This window comes from Larimichthys crocea, chromosome VII (assembly GCF_000972845.2).
Source record: "Larimichthys crocea isolate SSNF chromosome VII, L_crocea_2.0, whole genome shotgun sequence".
NCBI classification, from domain to species: Eukaryota; Metazoa; Chordata; class Actinopteri; family Sciaenidae; genus Larimichthys; species Larimichthys crocea.
Window position 1 is genome coordinate 20656832 of NC_040017.1, and position 20882 is coordinate 20677713.

The 20882-nt window shown below is 40.1% G+C and overlaps 1 protein-coding gene across 1 annotated transcript in view; it reads right to left on the reverse strand.

Annotated features, from left to right (window-relative positions):
* Positions 1 to 4906: 4906 nt before the first annotated feature.
* Positions 4907 to 20882, reverse strand: part of rtn4rl1b (reticulon 4 receptor-like 1b) — a 132199-nt gene continuing 116223 nt past the window's right edge. Inside the window, exons 2-3 of the mRNA XM_027280694.1 lie at positions 8271 to 8722; positions 4907 to 7759 (exon numbers count right to left, since the gene is read on the reverse strand). Of these exons, the coding sequence (XP_027136495.1) occupies positions 6866 to 7759; positions 8271 to 8722 (1346 nt within the window). The 3' untranslated portion in view covers positions 4907 to 6865. The remainder of the gene's footprint in view (positions 7760 to 8270; positions 8723 to 20882) is intronic.

The following is a 20882-nucleotide window of genomic DNA, read 5'->3' on the forward strand; positions in this document are numbered from 1 at the left end:
ACATCCAGCAGACATCCTTTCAAGCAGGACACCTTTCATTTTGCCTCCAAATATGCTGTTTATCTTGCGTAACCGTTGGCTGCCTGATGGTCAGACTGTTCCATGGCCTTTTGGTCCCCATGTTCCAGGATCTCAGCAATTACTCTGGTGAGCACAATTGAAATAAACTCGAATTTTCCTGGCAAATCAGCTCAGGCCATGGGCACTAAAGAGCACATAACAGTCAGCATTTTCCACTGTAAAATTGGCAACAGGGAAATGCAATTCATGAAAAGTAACACTGCACTTACGGCCCCTCCCTCCTCTTAGCAAGAAAAAAAAATCATTTAACCTAGATGTATTGTTATGGAGAAACATGCCACGCTGACTTTCAGTAATTTTTCTGCATATTCTGTTTGACTTGAGGTCAAACATGAGAGGATTAGCAAGCCTCTAATCCATGCAGGTGGCGGTGTGGCCTTGGGCTGCTCAAGTCCTCTCAGTTTAGTATGCAGGCTGGCTGGTTTGCAGAATTGGAGCACACCATAGCTCTAGGGGGATTTTAAGCTAAATAAATAGACAAAATAAAAGAGCCGGAATAAGAAAGGGTTTTATAGAGAGAGAGAGGTGATATTAGCTTTGTGATTGAGTGGGGAGAGTGGGACTCGTGGAAGGAGAGGGAATAGGTGCAAAGTGTTGTGGCATTTTGTGGTATGTCCGCTCTTAATTATCATGTCCCCCCTGTGCACCGTCTCCTTTCCCAGCTCACCCACTTTCTTCATCTCCTATTCAATTTTCTAATTGCTTGGTTTTAATTAAAGCCACACAGAAGTGACAGTGAGTAAATAAAAAGGCAAGAAATGGGCACAGATGGTCAAAGGCTTCCTATTTTGGGGGCTGGGGGGTGGTGGTAGAGGTGGTGGAGGTATTTCAGTCAGAGAGCATTGTTTCCACAGAACTTACGATGAATCAACAAGCTGCATCTCATCCCTGCATGAATAAGTGATGTGAGATCTCACATGCTGGTTCTATACTAGAAGGACTGCATTTTCGGCGGTGTGTAATATAGCCTTTGTGGTGCTGTTGTTTGTATACAGCATATATTAATACAAAGATGTTTCTCGAAGCAGCACACGCCTTTTTATATTTATCTTCTCATTGTTTTCAGTGCTTTCTTCTTTCCCTGTTTCATAACTGTGATCTCACATGTCTGCTTGTGTTCCCTTCATGTGTCATTTCTCGATGAATCCCAGCCAGCTCCCCTCCCTCTAACCGCTCAATTACTGATGTACTGTAGTCTCCAGCTCTCGCTCCCTCCACTCATTTTCTTAATGATGCCACATTCCACGTTTTTTAGACTTTTCTTTTTTCTTTTCTTTTTTTTTCCTCAACCCATCTTTGAATTATTCAGTAGCATTTTGGCTCCAGCTTCTAACGACACAGTCTGTGTCCTACCTGTTTTTACACAGAGGATCTTCCAGCTCAACTGGGTCCCGACTGTAAGCTGATCGCTCCTAGATTTCCTCAACAACAATGAAACAATTACAATTACTTCCTCGCCTTTGATGTGCTTTCCAAAAAACTGGGTCAAGTCAGATGAGAGTATAATACGTGAGTGAGTCAGTAACTAATTTACCTCAAAGTGGAGCAAAATCAGACAATTCTGTGTAAAACTCTCCAGCAACAAGATAAATCTGACTGGAGATGGTTGCTACAGTACTTTTCACTCCAACTTTATTAGTCCAGCAATTAGTATAATTGGCATGTTTTGAAAAGTGACCTTATTACCTTACTGATTACCTCATAGAGGTGGACTCTATAGTAAATCATGGTAAATGTCTAATTGTCTGTTTCACAGAGTTAAATGACAGCCCAGGGTCAAGTTCTAACTTTGACGTTTCACTAGGTTTTAGTTATCAAAAGTTTATATTTACAAATTGTTTCCAAACATTCGATGACATAATAACATCATTTCAACTTAAGGTCCACTTCCTGTGCTGTTCACTAACAACCTCTTCCCAGGCGATGCTGTAAGGTGGTTTAGGTCTAATGAACCAGTACATCCAGCAAGAGTTTTTACATCACAAGGAGTCGGCTCTTACCAAAAACCTTTCAACACCTTAAAGTGTAAAGATATTCGTACACCTGTTTTTGCACCTGTGTGCTGAGAAGTGTGTAATGCTTTATGACACAAAGTCCACACCCCCAACTGTGTCACTGATTTTTGTGAAACTGGATCTTATATTCTGGAGAAATTGTTTCTGGTTTTCCCTCTGATGTCCTCTGGCTGCTCAGCCTCAACTATCAGCGATGGACATAAAACTACACTGGTGCAAACTATAGCTGCTGTCAGCTAATGTTAGCTCAGTTTGTTAGCCAGGCTTCCTGGATTGTGATGTTAGTGTTTGCAGAGGTAACATAGGCAGTTTAGGTCACAGGGAGGAAGAGGTTATCAGGTTGGTACGTCAGTGACATTGTTGACTTACTAGTTTTTAATCATAACACATACACGTGTACAGCTGTCCATATTTACAGCAGTGGTATTACACTCTAAAACTGGGGGTATATAAACACATTTAAAACTTAGTCCAATTGAACTTTGCACAAGTAATTCATCCTGACCTTATAATCTAATAGACTTGCTATTTTTATTTTCATTAACATAATTAAAGCATAATTAAAGCCATCAAGCTGGACATTAGAGTAAGTATAATTAGCTGTTAGTTTTTTAGTTATAAGCAGCTCCATCTAGTTTTGAACAAATATTCCACCCACTCTCTGAAATAAGAGCTGATAAATGTAGTTTCAGCTGCCAGCTTTCTTATTCAGTGGCAGCTGTGGGGCTCCGTCATCAGGTGGCACCCAGTGTTTATTTGGGATCTTGGGAAGAAGGGCGAGTATGGCAGTCTGCAGGCTGGATTGAGACCAAAAAGAAACTTTAACATCATCATTACATCAGTGCTAGTGACAAAGCCAGTGTTTGTTTAAACAAACACTGGCTTTCTGAGAGATTATAATGACCAGGGCTTTCTAACATTGTGTTTATGTATAATCATTCTGCTTCTCCTTGTAGAGAGTTTATTTAAATACAAACTGGTGAACTGTGGTGCAGTTAGCAGTTTGAGCGAGTCAAAGCTTTTACAACTTAATTCTGAGCAAAAGTATCTGTCATGCGGCGTGTTTACTTTACTTGCTTCACTTTGGTGACCTGAATGTCGGGACAGGAAAGCGGTATATTGGAAACTCTCACGGCTGGTGCTTCAGTGTCAGTGGCTGAGCAAAAACATTACATGAGGAGGGAGAAGGGCTCTCAGCGTTTCACTACAACCATTAAAACACATTGCTTCCCATGCTGCTATAATCTGAGTTTAGTAGTAAAATTCAATACATGGTGAATGATAATAGACTCTGGACTTTACTGAAAACTGGTGCTTTTATTTTGATTTAATAATTATATAAATATTTGAATTATTTTAACCTTTTTTCTTCAGCTTCAATATAAAATTGTGTTTTATTTAACACACAAGTCAATAAAATGTAAAGTTTTCCATTCCCATTACTTCTGCAAATAAACATGTTTATCCTCAGATTCATGGAGTCTGTGCAGTTTAGTGAGTGCATGTTTCCCGTTTTCCTCTAAATTATAGTGATTGATGTTTGTATGCATGAGAACAAGCTTATTAGAGAATCCACACCCCATCAGCTCTTGTAAATAGTTACAAATGGATGCGGGAATGCTTCATATTTTTTTTCCTGTATATCATTTAACATCTCATTCAGTTCATTCAGACATGAACACAGAAAAAAAAGAAAATTACCCTTCACTGACTTTGGACTTGATCATTATGGATGAGATTGACTTTGAGACTGAAAAAATATACTCAAACACTAAATATTTAGAGGCTTTTGGCACAAAATTACCATTAAACCAAAAAATTCAACTTCATCAAAACAAGAAAACTGGCAATATTTTGAATGTGTCTGATAAAATTAGATGTAGCTTTATTAGTTTGATTAAATGTTTGCATTTTGGGGCTGTTCCAGAAATATAATGTTCAGTCTTGCAACCAGAATGACTGATTTTAGTGAGATCTGTAAAGGGAAGCGAAATCGTTGGGAGGTGCAGTGTAAAAAGTAGTCATGTGGCGGTTCTTCAAATGAGCTGGGAGGGAGGCGAAAGCTGGCGGTAAGTAGATGGGCATCAAACACCAGATGTCAAACCTGCTATCAGTTTAAAATATAATTACACAGCACTCTCAGCCATGCATAGAAGCAGTCCTTCTGTGCTCATTTATCATTTAACAGAATTTGAAAAAAGAAGTTTAATGCAACACTTACTTGTGGATCAATTTCTATCACAGTGTGGGAAATGTAAAAAAAGAGGAAATAGGATTCATGTTCTAAAGGCCCATTAATAATAATAATAGCCTGGAATATCTACAGATTCCTGTGACACGTTCATTAATATCCTTAGTACTTTTCAATGATTTATTGAACTGCAATATATCACACCACAGTCCGTATGTCATCTTTGAATTTTCTTTTTTTCTTGTTTTTGAAATCAGGAACTCATTTCATGTTTAACTTGTATGTTGTTGCATTTTTATCACTAGTGTTTACATTGCATACATAAATCCTAGATGTGTATAGGGGAGAGTGGATGTGTTTGTAGGCAGCAGCTATAGTTTAGCCAGCAAGGTCTGATCAGGAGAGACAAACTGCAAGCTAGAGCAAAGACAGAGAGGGAAACAGGATGGGAAAAAGACTACATTTGCAGACAGAATCAATTTCTGGTTTAAATGAATTAAAAGGAAAGAAAAGAAAGAAAAGGGGGCTCGAGGACGCCTTTTACTTTCTCCAAACAAGCCTATAAATCTTTAAACGCAGCAATAAACAGACTCAGACTGCAACGGTAGACATAAGAAGATATAGATTTTAATATCTTTATAAACATTTTTGTACTGTTGTTTTCTGATGATAACTTACTGAACAATTCGAATTATGACAAAGAAAGAAGATGAATAGGCATACAGTAGAACAAGAAAGAGGGAGGTGAGGAATTGTGCAGTGACAAATAAAAGGATCTAAAAATATAACATGAAAAATAAGTAAATAAACAAATCACCAGAAAATCAAAAATCGAAAGACTCCTCCTGACAGGAGAAGAAGAAAACCCTGTTATCATCATCAATGTCACTGATATTGTTTTTCTCATAGTAATACAGTAAATGATTAATATCAGCACTGCAAGAAGTCCTCTTTTCTCCATGGTTACAGTTCACATCATTGATACAAACACCATCTTATCAGTACATTTAAGGGAGGCACAAAAGCTCCAGAAGTACAACAAGATGTCCCGTAATTGTCCATCTGTCAATGCATCCTCGTGTTACTTCAGAAGCGATTGTCTTGGTCTCAGATCCCCACATCCATAAACAATCACATCAGTTAATTAAGAGGCGTAATTCTCTCCGCATGATAATTGTTTTTATCATGCTTGATTCAAAATGTTTTTGTTTTTTTTCTTTTACTGATCACGAGTCAGTTAAGGTACACACACATTTTTTTATTTTTTTTTTCCCGAGTCTTGTTCTTGTTCTTGGAGTTAAGCGAATTAAGAACAAAATATGTGTTCCTCACATTCTCAATGAGGCGGGTATGCCCTCACTGCGGAGGGGATCAGTTCAGCACAACCTCACTGGGAAACTGAGAAAACCCCATTTGACCCTCGACCTCTAAGGCTCCTGTTGGCCCTGCAGCAGGGATTCGTCTCTAGGTCCATTTTGTGTGTCTTAGAAAAAATCAAATGAACAACATCTGACACAAGATATAGACAGACTCTTCAGTATTCACAGCTTGATCTCCCAGAGACACGCGTTGTTTCTCCAAGCAAATGAAAATAGCGCATGGCAGTCCTCGTCATCTTGAAACAATTAGCAGCTTAATATTCAGTTGCACAGAGGGAGAGGCGTGGTGTAAATGAAGATGGAGGCTGTAAATGTAATACCAATGAGAAATTCTGTTAACTAGGCAGAAGGGTTGGTACAATACCTGGAAAAAAGCCAACACTATGCAAAGAGAAGTTATATTTTGGTAGGACTTCATATGATGTATGAGCTAACAGGTTCTGTTTTTAGTCTTATCTGTGACGTAGATTTCCATTTTGTTGTGAGTCTGGCACATTCTCATGTCTGATACTGGCAGACAATTTATTGCCATGCTTATACTTTTCTTCTTTGTTTATGAGTAACACTTACACCAAATTGTCCGGATCTGTTGTAAACGACGGAAGCAACGGAAGGAAAACACATTTGGCAGAAAGGATGAGAGCAAGATAGGGCTGACGTCGGAGGCTTTAGATGGTCATCGACTTTCCATTTGCACATTCCTGATAACAATTTACACACTGTGAACTGAAAATTAAAGCTGGATGGAGCACTTGTACTAGCTTATCTCACTAAGAGTTCACTAACAAACAGGTTTGACCTCGTTTGCTTTGTCAACCCTCCTTTTTCTCTACATTCACCAAATTTTGGTTATCTGAGCTCCATTTGTGAGTGTAAAACAGAAGCTTGAAAACTACACCAAGACATATGAAGATAAAATCATACTGGCATAAGTGGCAGTGCAAGCTTGGTCTGCGTTAACCGTTTCTCATTCTCTGACTCTCTCTCTGATTCTTGTGCGCGAGTCTTTCTCTTGTAGATGTTTGATGCTTTGATGCCTGTTTCAGTCTGAACAGTAAAGCTCCCTACACAACATTTACACATATAATCACACTCACACACACATACATAAAAGACACAGAGGCCTTGTAGTGCAGGAGCAAGAGAAGGTCTGAGGGCTTTGTTTTTTTGTGATTAGCGTTTGCCAAACCCTCCGAAGGTCAACGGAGAATGTAGTCAAAATTTGTTGTTATCAAGGCCACAAAGAGGGCATAGACATGTAGTAAGGACTGGGATAAGGTCGCCCTATTGTTGGCTTGCTGAACCCCACTAGGGGGGCGAACAGTGGTCCGGGGAGTGCACTTGTGCTTCCTCCGTGTGACGGTGCCGTCTGGAGACGTGTGGTCATGTTTCCCCCCATCTGTGAAATCTGGGGAGGAATCCTCCTTGTCTGCCATGATCTCCTTTGAGTGGTGGACCTCATTGTCACCCTTCCCCTTGCTCACCCTGTTACGAGGCTTTGTGCAGTTCCGAGAACGGCCAGGCCTCGAGGGGTGCACTATGTGGGTCTGCCCTCCAGATCCCACCACCACACCGCGATTCATAGACGGATTCACAGTGCCAGATAAGTTGTTAGTCTGGGATCTGGACTCAGAATTAGGTACAGTTGGTGTACAGTCGGGAAAGTCCTCCTTGCGCAACTCCTTGAGGTCTTTACCAATCATATCAACCGGTGCCTGGCAACCCACTGAAGACGTCGAACCTCGGAAACGTTTCAACCATTCCCATAGCGACAGGGCCTTGCAGTCACATGACCAGGGATTGTCGTTGAGGCGCAGGTATTCCAAGGCGGGCAGCATGTCCAGGCACTGTCCGGACAGCTGTATCAGAGAGTTGTTGAACAGGTAGAGGGTGGTGAGACGTTTCAGGTCATGGAAGGCCAAGCGGTCAACCCACTCGATCTGGTTTTGGTGCAGAAGCAGTCGGTCCAAGGCTCGAAGGCCTCTGAAGGTGTTCTGGTTAATGCTCCACAGTCGGTTTCCATGCAGGAACAGGTGGCTCAGGTTGTGGAGGTCCATGAATGTGTCATCTTGCAGGAACTTCAGATGATTATCCTGAAAAGATACAGAGAGCACACGATCGCAAGATTACATATTATGCAACGTTTTATTTCCAACATTATTGTATTGCTGTAGCATTAACTTGTGTCCACTATAATACTAAATAATCCTGTGTCCAACTAACCTAAAACATGACCTGCTGCTTTCAATAAACTAGGCTATAATTATTTTTTATAAATGATAATGATAATGATAAATGATAATCATAACACTAAACCATCAGAGAAGTCATGTGTTGAAGAATTTTGGATTTGACATGATGGATGGAAAAATTGAGGATAAAGGTAGTTGTTTGCTGATGTTGTTGCCAGCTTGTCACTCAAGTGAGGGCGTGGAGGCACTACAAATGAACAGAATGGTAACTCTGCATCACAGTTTACGATTAGGCTACGTGGGTTGTGTTTGAATTAATTGAAACACAATGTGTGATAGTTCAGTTTTTTCAGTTTGGAAAAGTGACAACTCTTGGTGGTAAAATGATCCAGAACAAAACTGTGTAGTGTACCTGCAAGTAGAGATATTGCAGGTTTCTGAGGCCTTGGAAGATGTTATTAGGAAGTGAACTGAGCCCACAACGGTACAGGTGTAGCGCATTGAGGCGGCTCAGCCCGTGAAAGGTGTCTTCAGCCAAAGAGCGCAGGTGGCGGTTGTCTCCCAGATCCAGCTCCTCAAGCAGTGTGAAGCCGTGGAAGGTGGAGGGTTCAATATACGTGATGTTATTGGAGTAAATCCAGAGAGTGACTGTGTCGGAGCTGAAGTGGCCCCGAAGTAAGCGATGGATCTTATTGTTCTGTAAGAAGATGCGCTCACTGTCAGGAGGAATGCCTTCGGGGACCGACAGGAAGTTGTGGGCTTGGCAGGAGACGGTGCTTGGTGCAGTGTAGCAGATACAGTGACGAGGGCAGGACCAGGAAAACTCGAGCCCACAGAGAACCAGCAGGAACTCCAGCCCACAGCCTGCAGTGAGCACACACACAAAGAGGAAGGTTGAGAAAAAAGAGGAGATTAGAGACATAAATCACAGACACATACACACACACCCAGACAATGAAAGACAGGAAAAATGAAAATAAATTAAGTGCAGGGTTCATTTTAACTTCATATTAAACCTGAAAAGAATAAATATGAATAACACAAGGATCTACTTCCACTAGTGGCTCTAAAGCTATAAAGATAACATCCTCATCCCTTCGGTAACCGATCACGTACCATACAGCAATTGTCAGATAAATAAAAAAAATCTAATACTATTGATGACAACAAGCACCTATAACAAATACAAATGCCACAAGATCTCAACCATTATCAGAGACCTATTCACCACATGTCATTAACATGCTCTACATGATGTAGGTAGCATCCTCCTCCTCCTCCACAGAGGTTCAGGTTATTTGTGGTTCACAGGCTGTTCAGAAACAGAACAATACCGGTCGGCATGAATGATCTGCGAGCCCAGTTGGTTCGAAAGGATGACACATACCCTCTGCCAGACAGTAACTCTATTAGAGAAGTATCACCTCCCCTTTTTTAATCGCCTTTTGCTGTTTGATTTGCTGTCCAGCAATCTTACAGGATATATTGACTATCTTGTACAGTTTATTTTTTATTATTCATCAACAATGAAAAGCAGCGGGCAATAGAACAGAAACTTAAAATGCTCTCCACAGAGGAGCGATAGAAGAGGGTCAATATCTGTCCACTTTAAACTGTCTCAATTTACGCCTGAAATATAGACGCCGCAGACCTTTCTTATAGATAGCATCTGAGTTTCGAATGAGAATGCCATTATGCAGGTGTTTAAATAATGTCAAACCTCCTGGTGGTGCTGAAGCAAAAGTCAGGGAATCACCGAAGTCATTAAAGTTTATCCTCTAGGGACCTTGTAGCAAATTCCCAAGCATCAATCTAATAGGTGTCAAAATGTTTCACTCTGAACCACAAATGGCAACCTCATAACCATGAATGTAAGATAAAACAAACCACCACGCAGCTGGCGTGGTTAAAAACTGACATTACAGTATGTGCTGATGTCACGCGACACTGAACTGAATCCACAAAGGATTGAGTCTCGATTTTGCAAACAAATTTATGCTCATTTTGTGCTAAATTGGGACATGTGCTGCTCAACCTAGATCCACTTTGTGTTCCGTTTTTTTCCCCCCACAAAGCAATGATAATGTCTCTCTGATTGGTTCGACTTGTGCCACAGCTCTTGGTATACATATGGACCCTATCTGTCACAGTTTACTGAGCAAAGTGCATTTAGGTCCACAATGAGGAGTCTATTGAAGAGAGCAAACAATAACACCTGCTCCAGTGAGTCACAAGACATCTTAGCGAAGCTGATTGGATCCCTGGTGCAGCTCTCTTGTCTGATTCAACACATATGCAGCTTTTTTCAAAAAATTACCCGTTCCAATATTCAGCCACCTTAGAGAGATGTGCTATTAAGTGTCCAATCCCTTCCCTGAGTCCATTGGCACTACTTTGCAGTGAGTGCAGTCTGTGATCAGTCTTTTTGTGTTGTTAAATGGGGTGTGGAATGCTTATTTAAACTTGTAGTAAGCTGTTCTGAGGCGATTTCTGATCGGATTCCCTAGATGCCTGAGACGGGAGATGTAACTTATCCACAGTCTCGTCGAAAAAGAAGCGCAACTCACAGCCCTTCATGAAGGTTCCATCTGACAACCCCTGGCTGTCTTCTACTCAATTTATTATTCACAGCATAGCTGAGGGCTGATTCACTGCCTCTAATCGATATGCCTCTGTTGCCTTTTAACTCACCAAGTAAGCCTGTGTCTTTTATGCTGGAAATTCAGGAGCTGCAGAATTACTCTCAGCCAAGAGACAGGCGTATTTATCTAATGTATTTTCTCGCCAAACTGTGGCTAAGCTGTGACATTCAATGTCTGACTCCACTGACCTTTAACAGTAATTCTCTGTGTCTAGTTGCAGAGCTGAGGCACAGAGCTGTGTGTCACCTGAACAGGAGTGTGCTCTCCTGGGCATGGATCTAATCCTATTTGTTAAGCCCTGCCACTGGGCAACAATGGAAACGCATGCATCCTCCTGAACCAAAAATGTGCCCACTAAATGAGGTGATTCTTCACAGTTGAAAATTGTCAAAAGGTTGAATGTGCGTGTGTGTTCGTGTGTGCTGGTATGCATATGAATATGCTGGAGACCACAACAGACCTTGGCTTTATTTAGACTTTTCAATTTAATGTCATGACCTGCATCACAATGTAGATATTACTGGCTATATCTAGATTTGTTACGCGGTTTCCTCAGTCTTTCTCACTAAACACCGTTTCCATGAAGATGTATCAAGCATGGCACCTATTGACTGAGTAAATAGGTAAAAAGGGGATTGCATTACTCTTGGGAAATAAATGTTTTCTTTATTTATCAGACAAATAAGCAAGACGGGACAAAGTCAATTTTTTTCCAGACGCTGTTAGAGGAAGATTTGCATTAAACAGCATCTATCAGGTACTTGAGATGCAGCTTTTTAGTCATTTGGTATTTGTTCACATTTTATTATACTATGACCCTCACAGAAGAAGCAATCTTACAAAGAGCACTCAAAATACAACAAATTGAATTTGTCTTTTGTTTTTACATTAGTTCTGGGATGAAAAATATGTTTTCATCTCACCTACATAAGCAGAGATCCATCCATGAGATTCCATTATTCATAAAACCGATCCTTCTCTCACTCCAGTAATTATGGTTTTTAAGGCCTTACACTATTTCCATTAACACTTTACTTCATGCATGTCAATAGCAGATTCGTAACAGGAGAATGATCAGAGCATGCAAGAGACAGACAGTGATAAGTGTGATACAAAGGGAAAGCAAGGTAATGAGAATGGAGATGTTGCCTAGATAGTGGGACACTTTGAATCAGTGATCTGCTAATCACGTTGGACACAAGGATGCGCCTCCTATCCTCTCACTCTCCTCAGCCTGTCAGGATAAAGTAATAGATTCTTCATCCTGCTTAATCTGTTCCTCTAAAATGGCTGCACGTCTATTTGCAAAGAAAAACGCAATAAGTGGTAAATATGAGGTGTAAAATCTTCCTCCTTTTCTTTTCTTGTGAACAAAATCTTATAAACTTCATCCCTGATGAGGCTTTAAGTTGATGTGAATTTATGATGTGAATGCTCCTTAGATGCTCAAAGTATCTAGTACACTCCATTCTGCAATCAGATGGAGTGGCGAGGGAGACGCATACACCGTTTTTTTCTTGCTGTCCATGTGTGCTCTCTTTTGAAGCTGGCATAACATGCACTTCCATTGCAGATTTTACCACTTGTCAGCCCACTGACATAAGCACCACATGTACAGATTTGCACATGCAAAAGAATACTGTAAAGATGTAATGGCATCTAGTGGTGGGGTTGCAGATTGCAACCAACTGAATACCCCTCAAGTGTGTAAGGGAACCTACAGTGGCTGCAAAATTTGTGAAAATCCTTAAGACCCTATCTAGATCCAGTGTTTGGTTTGTTTGTTCTGGGCTACATGCGTGCATGATTCTTATTTCAGGTGATTATACACTAATGAAACATAGTTATTATTCCATTATTGCCATATATTACCAGTAGATCTGCTGAAATCTGACACACTGGACTTTTAAATACAGATGCAAACGTGCATTCACACCCCAGAAATATGAAAGGGTTTACTATGAGATTCATTATTACACAGTGTGTATAAGCTCACTATGGATACACTAAGCCATAGATTCTCAAGCATTAACATGTGCATAGGGTGTGGGATTGAATGAGCAACATCATTTCAGTCTGACAAGCATGAAAGGAGGAATGACGCTTGTTTACAGAGCTTTGAATAGGGAGACTGGTTTTCAGCACAGGAAGAAATGTGCATTGTGTGAGTATTTTGTCCTTAAATGAACATGTAAGAAATTAATGTGTGTCATAACTGCATTGTGCACTCACACAATGAGCCATTCAGCTCAAATTGTATTATATAAATAGCTTTGGACACAACGGAGCATATATATGCCAATAGTGCCTATTGGAATTTGGCAGAATAAAGGAGGAGGCTCTGAAAGAGAGATAATGTGTTTTTGGAAAGGAAAAGACACTGCTATTTCTGGTCGCAGCCTGGGCTTTGTTTTAACACTCGTCACAAGTCTTTCACCTCCAAGTCTCTCCCCGTCACCCCCATTTTCGTCCCCCCCCCCCGATTACTGATGACAGATGGTATCGATAGCTCTTCACAGGAAGAATCACATTTGGCTCAGTGCCCTCATCATCACCAAGTTGTCTTTTTTTCTTTGGGAGTGTAGAAAGAGAAATAGATAAATAAATGAATAAAACACAATGGCTCAGGTCCCCTGACAGACTGAGAAGTGCCTGTGTAGACTATCGGTGAAGCACAGTTCACACTAGATTTGCCCTCATGAATAACACATCGCTGCTAATAGGAGGGAAATGGTACGTCTGTAGAGCTGTGTGACTCTGCCCATCATTAGACTGGACAAACTCAATTTCCTGTGTCTCTCCAAAGACCCTGATAAGCACCCTGGTATTTTTGCTGCTGCTATTAGTTCTAAATAATGCCTCCACACTCAAAAGGCCATGAACATTCATTGCCATGTTCATGCAAGCAGAGGTTAATATTGTTAAAGCAATATATCAGAATATTAATTTAACAGACTTTGGAAGAGCATGGGTGACAAAATGTATACAGTTAAATTAAGTCGTGGAGCTAAATGTGAAGTCATTATATGTAATAATGTGTGAAATTATACTCTTAATATTTTAGTATATGAGGGTCTTATGATGCTACAACCTGTATCTGTATCATAATTTATACTATTGTTAGTATATTTATAAGGTTATCTGCCAAATATTATGATTATTATAATTATTAAAAGCCTTTTGAGTTGTATTTATTTCACCTTTTCAAAATAAAGAAAAACTAAACTGCAGATGTTTAACTGTTAATGGTCTGGGTGGAGACTTAATAGATAGAAATAGAAATAGAAGAGATAGAAAAGGAGTTTGTGGCCATTTTGCATGATTTTCTCTGATAAACTGGAGGTTGTGTATAACATGGGAGTAATCCCTGATGAGCGTTAAGTTGTTCTGAAGGGTCTCTGAAAACAAAACGAAAATCTGAAAAGCTCTCTTGGTTTGTTGGCATGGCACTTTTGAGATGGTCCCTAACTAGTCATTTTTCTGTCATGTGCAATGCATGCAAGGTGCCAGGCTTCAATATTGTAGTACAAATAACAGAAATATTACTGCAAATGTTCAAATACCGCCATCTGTTCAGAGCATATTATCCGTTCATGTATTCATTTGTATCTCTAATATGTACCATATTAACTAAATGCTTTATTTAATATCTTGTTTTGTATTCAGTGAAACCAAATGCTACAACAAGAAAAGAGCGTCTATTAAGTTTTTACATAAAATCTAGTCTATTTATACTGGTGGTTCATGTAAGCCTTCACAGATTTCACAGCAAGCTGAACAATGCTCTGAATAGAACATCAGCTTCCGCAATTTCCAGTATGGGTCGATGATTGCATATTTATTTTAATTAACAGTGTTGGAACAAAAGCATTTAGTAGTATTTACTTTTAAAACATTAAAAAAAAAACAGCAATAACGGCACAGAACTAATACCTTCACTTAAGCTGTTTCTCATTACCATTTTTAAAGTGCGTCTCTGTTGGCTTGTTAAAAAAATTGATTGCTGACATTATTTTCTGACTGAACAGCAAACTCACACATGAACACTCCGGGCAACAGCTGTGACCAGCAACACTTCTTGCCAGTTAATATTTGTTGTTGTTTTTTTCACAGCATATAGATTTTGTCTCATTTGCCATTCCCCGGCTCCACTGCAGGCAATATTGCCTCATAAGGTTGCCTGACTATTCTTCTAGTAAATGAAAGGAAAATGGGAAGGGAGCAATGACAATGCAGAGATCTCGGAGAAATGCAGCAGAATATAACTGTTTTGGAAATACATCACGTCACTGTGATATTCTTCTGGTGCAGAGGCGTCAACAACCTGAGCGATTGCTTGCAAGTGCACAAGTGTTTGTGTGTTTGTGTGTGTCTAGCAGCAGCATCATCTTATCTCACGCTCGCACACTACAAATAAATTAGGTCACGCAGAGCTGAGTAATTAGTATATGCGATGTATTTACAAAATATTGAGGATATCTCTCCGATAATGAGTTGAAGACATGTTTTTAGAAGATCCTCGTTAGAGTTACCATAAATGTTTCTCTCTCATTATCTCCATCTTCTCTTTGTGATTGATACAAATTTCATGAGAGAGATCAATGAGCTTTTACCTCAATTCACCTCATCACTCTACTTCATAAAAATATGGATGGATATGTAGGTTATTATAAAAATGTTCACATGCCCATATAAAGTTCAGACCGGCATGGTTTGCAGTAGTGATTTCCTCTTGGTTGTTTTGCTCCATGTTTAATTCCTTTGATGCGGGCCGTGTGTCTCGGCACAGTATGTGCTCTGAAACTGTGAATTGTCACATTAATTCCTGCGCATTAATTATGATTTGATCATTCTCCTGTCGGGCTGGCGTCACATCAAGGGGCTGAACTGTTTCATGTTCCTGGTTGCAGAAGGATGGTTAAAGTAAAGACAGCAGGTAAAAGCTGGAGCCCAGTCATATAGCAGGTTGGTACATAGAGTGCCAAGTTATGTCAGGGGTTAAACAGACCAGTGTGTTCCCCACATTATTGATATTTATGTCTGCTAAGTGCTATTTTATGGCTGTTTGATATTGTGAGCAGGAGTGGCTGGTCAATGAGGCGACCCTGTCGATAACTCTCCAGAGTCACTTTTTGGAGTGAGAGAAGAAACGAAAATATACGGTGGGAAACTGTCAACAGAGACAGAAGGTCAGCGGCACGCCAGAGGTCTCTCTCACACTTCAACAGTGCAAACAGCTGCAACTGCAGAAAGATGAGAAACTCATTGATTACAGTGCTCCTTAACACAAAAACACATATAAGAGCAAGCAAACCGGAGGGAAGTAAAAAAAAAAAAATGGAGATGGTGTGAGTGAAGGCAGCATTTCTCAGTTTGAGGAATCAGAGAGTCTAAAAATAACTCTTCCAAACAACAAGCGGCACCATACGGAGCATGTACAGAGTAAAGAGGAAGGTTTGTAGAGAGTGTGCAGGTGAATATAGCTCATTTATTTCAAAGATGGAGCTCGAAGATGCTGAGGTACCAGGCGGATGGCTGATGGCTGAGCTACCCACAGATGTTTTAATACCTACATTTTAATTAACAGGCTTAATGGATGTCTAGTAGGTGCTAATTTGGCTTGCTTACATTTGCAGGCGCATCTGCGCCCGCTGGTCTTTTGCTCGTCACGCCTTCACAGCATTCTGTTAAACGTTGATGGATGCCATACGGACTACACGCACAAACACATGCGCACGCGCCAACATACAGAGAACACACACATACCATCCATGTACAAATATACACAGGCCCATTAGCCCAATCACTGCTGTTGAGGGCAACACTATCACCCACCAACTACTACATTCATCCATCATGACAGCACAAAGCCAGATGATTCAAATATATTGCACTCCCCGTGGCGGTATTACACTGCACTGACCAAACTAATGGTTCTGCAAAACCTATATAAATCACCCAAGTGTATCTATATGTAGTTCAGCAAGTGATAGAGAGCATTTATAACGCAATTCCCGTTGCTAGAGTGGCTGATAATTATCTTTCATGGTTGAAGGTGTTTGAAATAATCCAGAGGTGCTTTAAATGCAAAGAGATCTCCACAGTCTGTTTTACAATATACAAGACCTTGGTTATTGGCGTCGTCTCACAAGCTAGTGGCACTAAAATGCATGGTAAACCTGTGTCGTTACCGCAACATATGGCAGATTCTAGTTCAGTTCATCTAACTACATATGTGTTAGTTCTTTAATGTGTCCTCATTTGCCCACACTGCTTATTAAAGATTCTTGGAACAAGAGTCTCCGTGAGTCACATATTTTTCCCAGTTTGCCTGAGAGCAATTTGTTATGAGTGACACTCAAGTAACACCGCTGCCAGATCACAGGCAACAAAACCCATGATAGGTTTCTGAATATGAGCCAATTAACCAGCAGGTTCACAGTGATTTAATTAACATTTTTAGTTCTTCACAGGGGTGAAAATAGTGTTTGTGATCTCAGAGATTAAAGGTCAATGCATTACAAATTTAGAATAAGGAATTTCAAATTAATGTCTTGAAACATGAAACATGAAACAACACCTCTGAATAAAAAATTTGTGTAATTACTGCAAACATTTTTTTAAAATAAATATAGTGAAACATTCATGCTGAATTGCTCATAATCTGCAGGAATCATATGCTTCAGAAAAATGCAAGACCATTACATTAAGGATAATAATAATAATGATGGATAAACTCTTTTTCTTGTCTCACATTCCTCTTCCTCAAGCTGAGTCTATGGCTTTCAACAGCCAGCCGGACGGTTGTCAGTCTCAGTGGCTTGTCTGGCTCCTGTGTCTTGTTCAATCATGCGCATATAAGTCAATGACAGGGTGCAGCACAGCCAATCATTGTGTGTCTCTGTCAGAGTGACAGCTGAGTTGAGGTGATGGCGTGACAGCCAGCAGACTGAGCAAAAAAAACGTCTGGACAAAAATAAGTTTTACTAATTCCACCAAATTCAATGGCGAGGTAAAGGTTGCTATGCACTTGGGGAAATATGTCTACAGGACTGATACTGTAGTTCGTCCATGAATAAGACCAGGACCTGGTTACAAGCCTTGTGTCAGCGAGCATCTGCCTTATGAAGAATCTTAGCAAGGCAATGAATCATTACCAGCTCCAGGGCTGATGCTCTTTAACTCACCCTGTGCTTTGATGTTTCTGTGGAAGGGGCCAAACAAAATAGTGAAATTCCCCCATGGAGTTTCTAAATTAACAGAGTGTTTAGAAAAGCAGAGCAGAACGGCCAAAGCAAGGCTCCAGCCAAAACTAAAAGAAAAAAAAAAAAGTATTTCTACTTTAGGGATTCATATAGTGACACAGAAAATATAATAAGCTATTTTTTTTTGTTTCAATTTGTCTCAATCTGCTCTGCATGTTTATCTCGGTGTCCTTCATTTTAGATAGGTGTCAGCTCAAACACTATAATCTGCGTGAGGGTGGCCTAGGAGCGGTTTAGCGCATGACTTAACAATGTCCATGTGCTAACAGGAATAATTTCACGTTATTTACCAGACAAATATTCAATTTGTTTTAGCTTCTGAGTTGTTATTGGGTTGCTGCTTGCTTATCATCACGAAAGAGAGAATAAATAGTGATTTGTTAACTCTGAGACGATTGTCAACATCCTCCGTTCCCACCATTGCCTCCTTTTCATATCAGACGTTGCTGCCATTCGAAGTCTCAATCCTTGTTTAGCTACTTGAAAATGTTGATTAAAGTTGCATCGAGTTGACATGTGTAGACTGACCTTGGAGATACCCACAATCTGTCTATAGTACATGCAACTAAAAGCATGTGTGGATTAATGATTTAGATGCTGCACAGCTCTGCTCTGGAACCATCAGGTCAGTATAGACCTATACCTGCTCGGAAAGGTGGCTTTTTCCAGTTCACTAGTCTCCACCTCTTGGAACCCCTTACATGTTTCTCTTAAAACAAACTGTAAGGTACCCTCCTGCTGCAGCAGCTGCCTCCTTGCATACAAACCTCATGCGCCCTAGATTCAGCAGATCAATTATTCATAGCAGGTGAGAGTTTGGTGCTCCATGGACGTAAAGGCACTCACATACACACACATACAGAGAGTTTCAACAGTCTAAACTAATGGTTTCGAAAAGAGAAGAAGAGATGTGAAATCAAGCAGAGAAGTGTGTGAGGGAACAGCAACGCACTGTGGTTCATTAGTTCAAGAGACAGTATGATGACCAAGAGATGAAGAGGACTCACTGGATGAAAGCCAGAGCTAAAAGACAACCACAAGGGAGGACACAACACAGGTATGTGTGTCGAGTGTGCAGAGAGGTTAGGGTTACATACATCTTCCAGCACAGTGTATATGGATGTACATGTGCCTGCTATAACTCATAAACTATATGCTATATCAGCTGCATTAAGTAGATGCAAGCAGATTAAAGAAGTGCTTTAGTATCAGAAGTTTGCTCCTCCAGGGAGGATTGTAGTCAGTGCAGATTTACAGCAGTGACAATAGATTCAATTGGTGACCCAGATTCAAATGTACCAAAACATTCACAGAAACTTCTCAAACAACTCCAGCGCCATGATCCACTTTTGTGTTGATCCAGACACATATTGTGCTCAGTATGTTCCAGACAAACAATGACGTTACCAATAAACTGCTGAACATGCTACTTTGGGTCTTTGGCTGAGGTTTATTAGCCATGACGGGGGGACAGTGCAGGGATGGTTTAGAAGTTTGTACTTTATTTGCCTTGGCTTTATTGGAGTTGCTGTGAATCACCTGACTACAGATGGTGCAATCTTTTTAGAGCTGCAAACCTAAGGCGATGAAACATAATGATATGTTATTTGATACATATTTTTCTTTAAGCAAAGACTCAAATCTCTGTGTCCATCTGCATAGGTTGTATAGGTATACTCTGTAAAGAAAAAACATTTATGGAAAATAACTAAAGTTTTACAGTAATTTTCTGTAGTTGTATATAAAACATTTCTTTGTTTTATGTTATTTATTCTATATTATTTTATTGCTTTCCTAAATTACATGCAACTTTCTATAAAATGACAATAGTTAATATATGTAATTAAGTATGTAGTTATATAAATGTAACTATATACTTACATCAAGAATTTAACACTATCCTCTTTGCCATTTGAAGGTCTAACTGTAATTTTGGTTACAAATGTAGCAAACTTTTTTCATTAAATTACCTCATTGCTCTCTTGAGGTTGAAACTTTCTGGCATGTTGCGCCTCTGGCTGCACTCACACAGAGAGTAAATGAACATACATGCCAATGAATCTGTCAAAAGTAAAACGAGCGAGGGCAAAATCAGGAAAATGAATTGCATTGCAGGGCAGTTGTGGCTCGGATGGGGTTGTCTAGTAATTGGAGTTGCTGGTTTGATTTTTGGCTCACTCAGTCCAGTTGTCCTGCTGTTTGTGTAACAGTGTTTCTCTGCAGAACTTTGAGTATTGTCGCTGAAAGTGCTTGATTGTAATAATTCAGGAAACATCAGTAAAATAACTGCAAATCCTTGACTGCTGCAAGTCATTTGAGCATTTTTCATTTACAGTGTAGTCCACATCTCCAGACTGACTTTGCATTTAAAACAGTTCATTGGGATTGTGATTGTGAACAACTGCAGAGTGTGTGTGTGTGTATGTGTGTGTGTGTGTGTGTGTGTTTCAGAAAGGAAGGGGGAGCGAGGAAAGAAAACACAACAGAATATAAAAGAGCAGACGAAAAGCAGCAGCGGTGGGGAAGAAAGGAAGTGGAGGACCTTGATCTTAAGAGAGTAATCCCTTTTCATTAAGTGTAGTTTTTCAGACCCTGAGAGCTTCACCATTGATCCTGGTGTAATGTCAATTCATTAATGTACTGGGCCTCTACAGGGCTTATCACCTAGAAGGCCTCCAACACTCCAACCCAACAAGCACATTCAGCATTTTTCTTACAATGAGAGGGGAGAAACAAAGACTGCTGTACTGTACTTCCAATCCTCATCGAATTGAATCTAGATCTGTTTTTGCTCCTGATTGGATTCCATCTTGGTCTTTCCACTTTTTTTAGCCCCCACTGTTTTGTCTTCATTCAGTCCGTCTTCGGTTTCATACAGTCTAGCTCCAGCTGAGGATGATAACTTATCATCATTTCATTCGCTCAATTCTCTGCAGTGCATTAGAGTTGCCCTTGAGTCACTCTTGTGTCTCAATCTAGCAAATGTTCACATACCTGCACCTATTTATTGAGTCTACACTGCAGAGAAAATTTACCAGCCTCCATTGTGAGAGCCATAGTCATGGGCATGAATGTTACCTGTTAAAAAAGTAAATGGATCCCATTAACGTCTCTCTC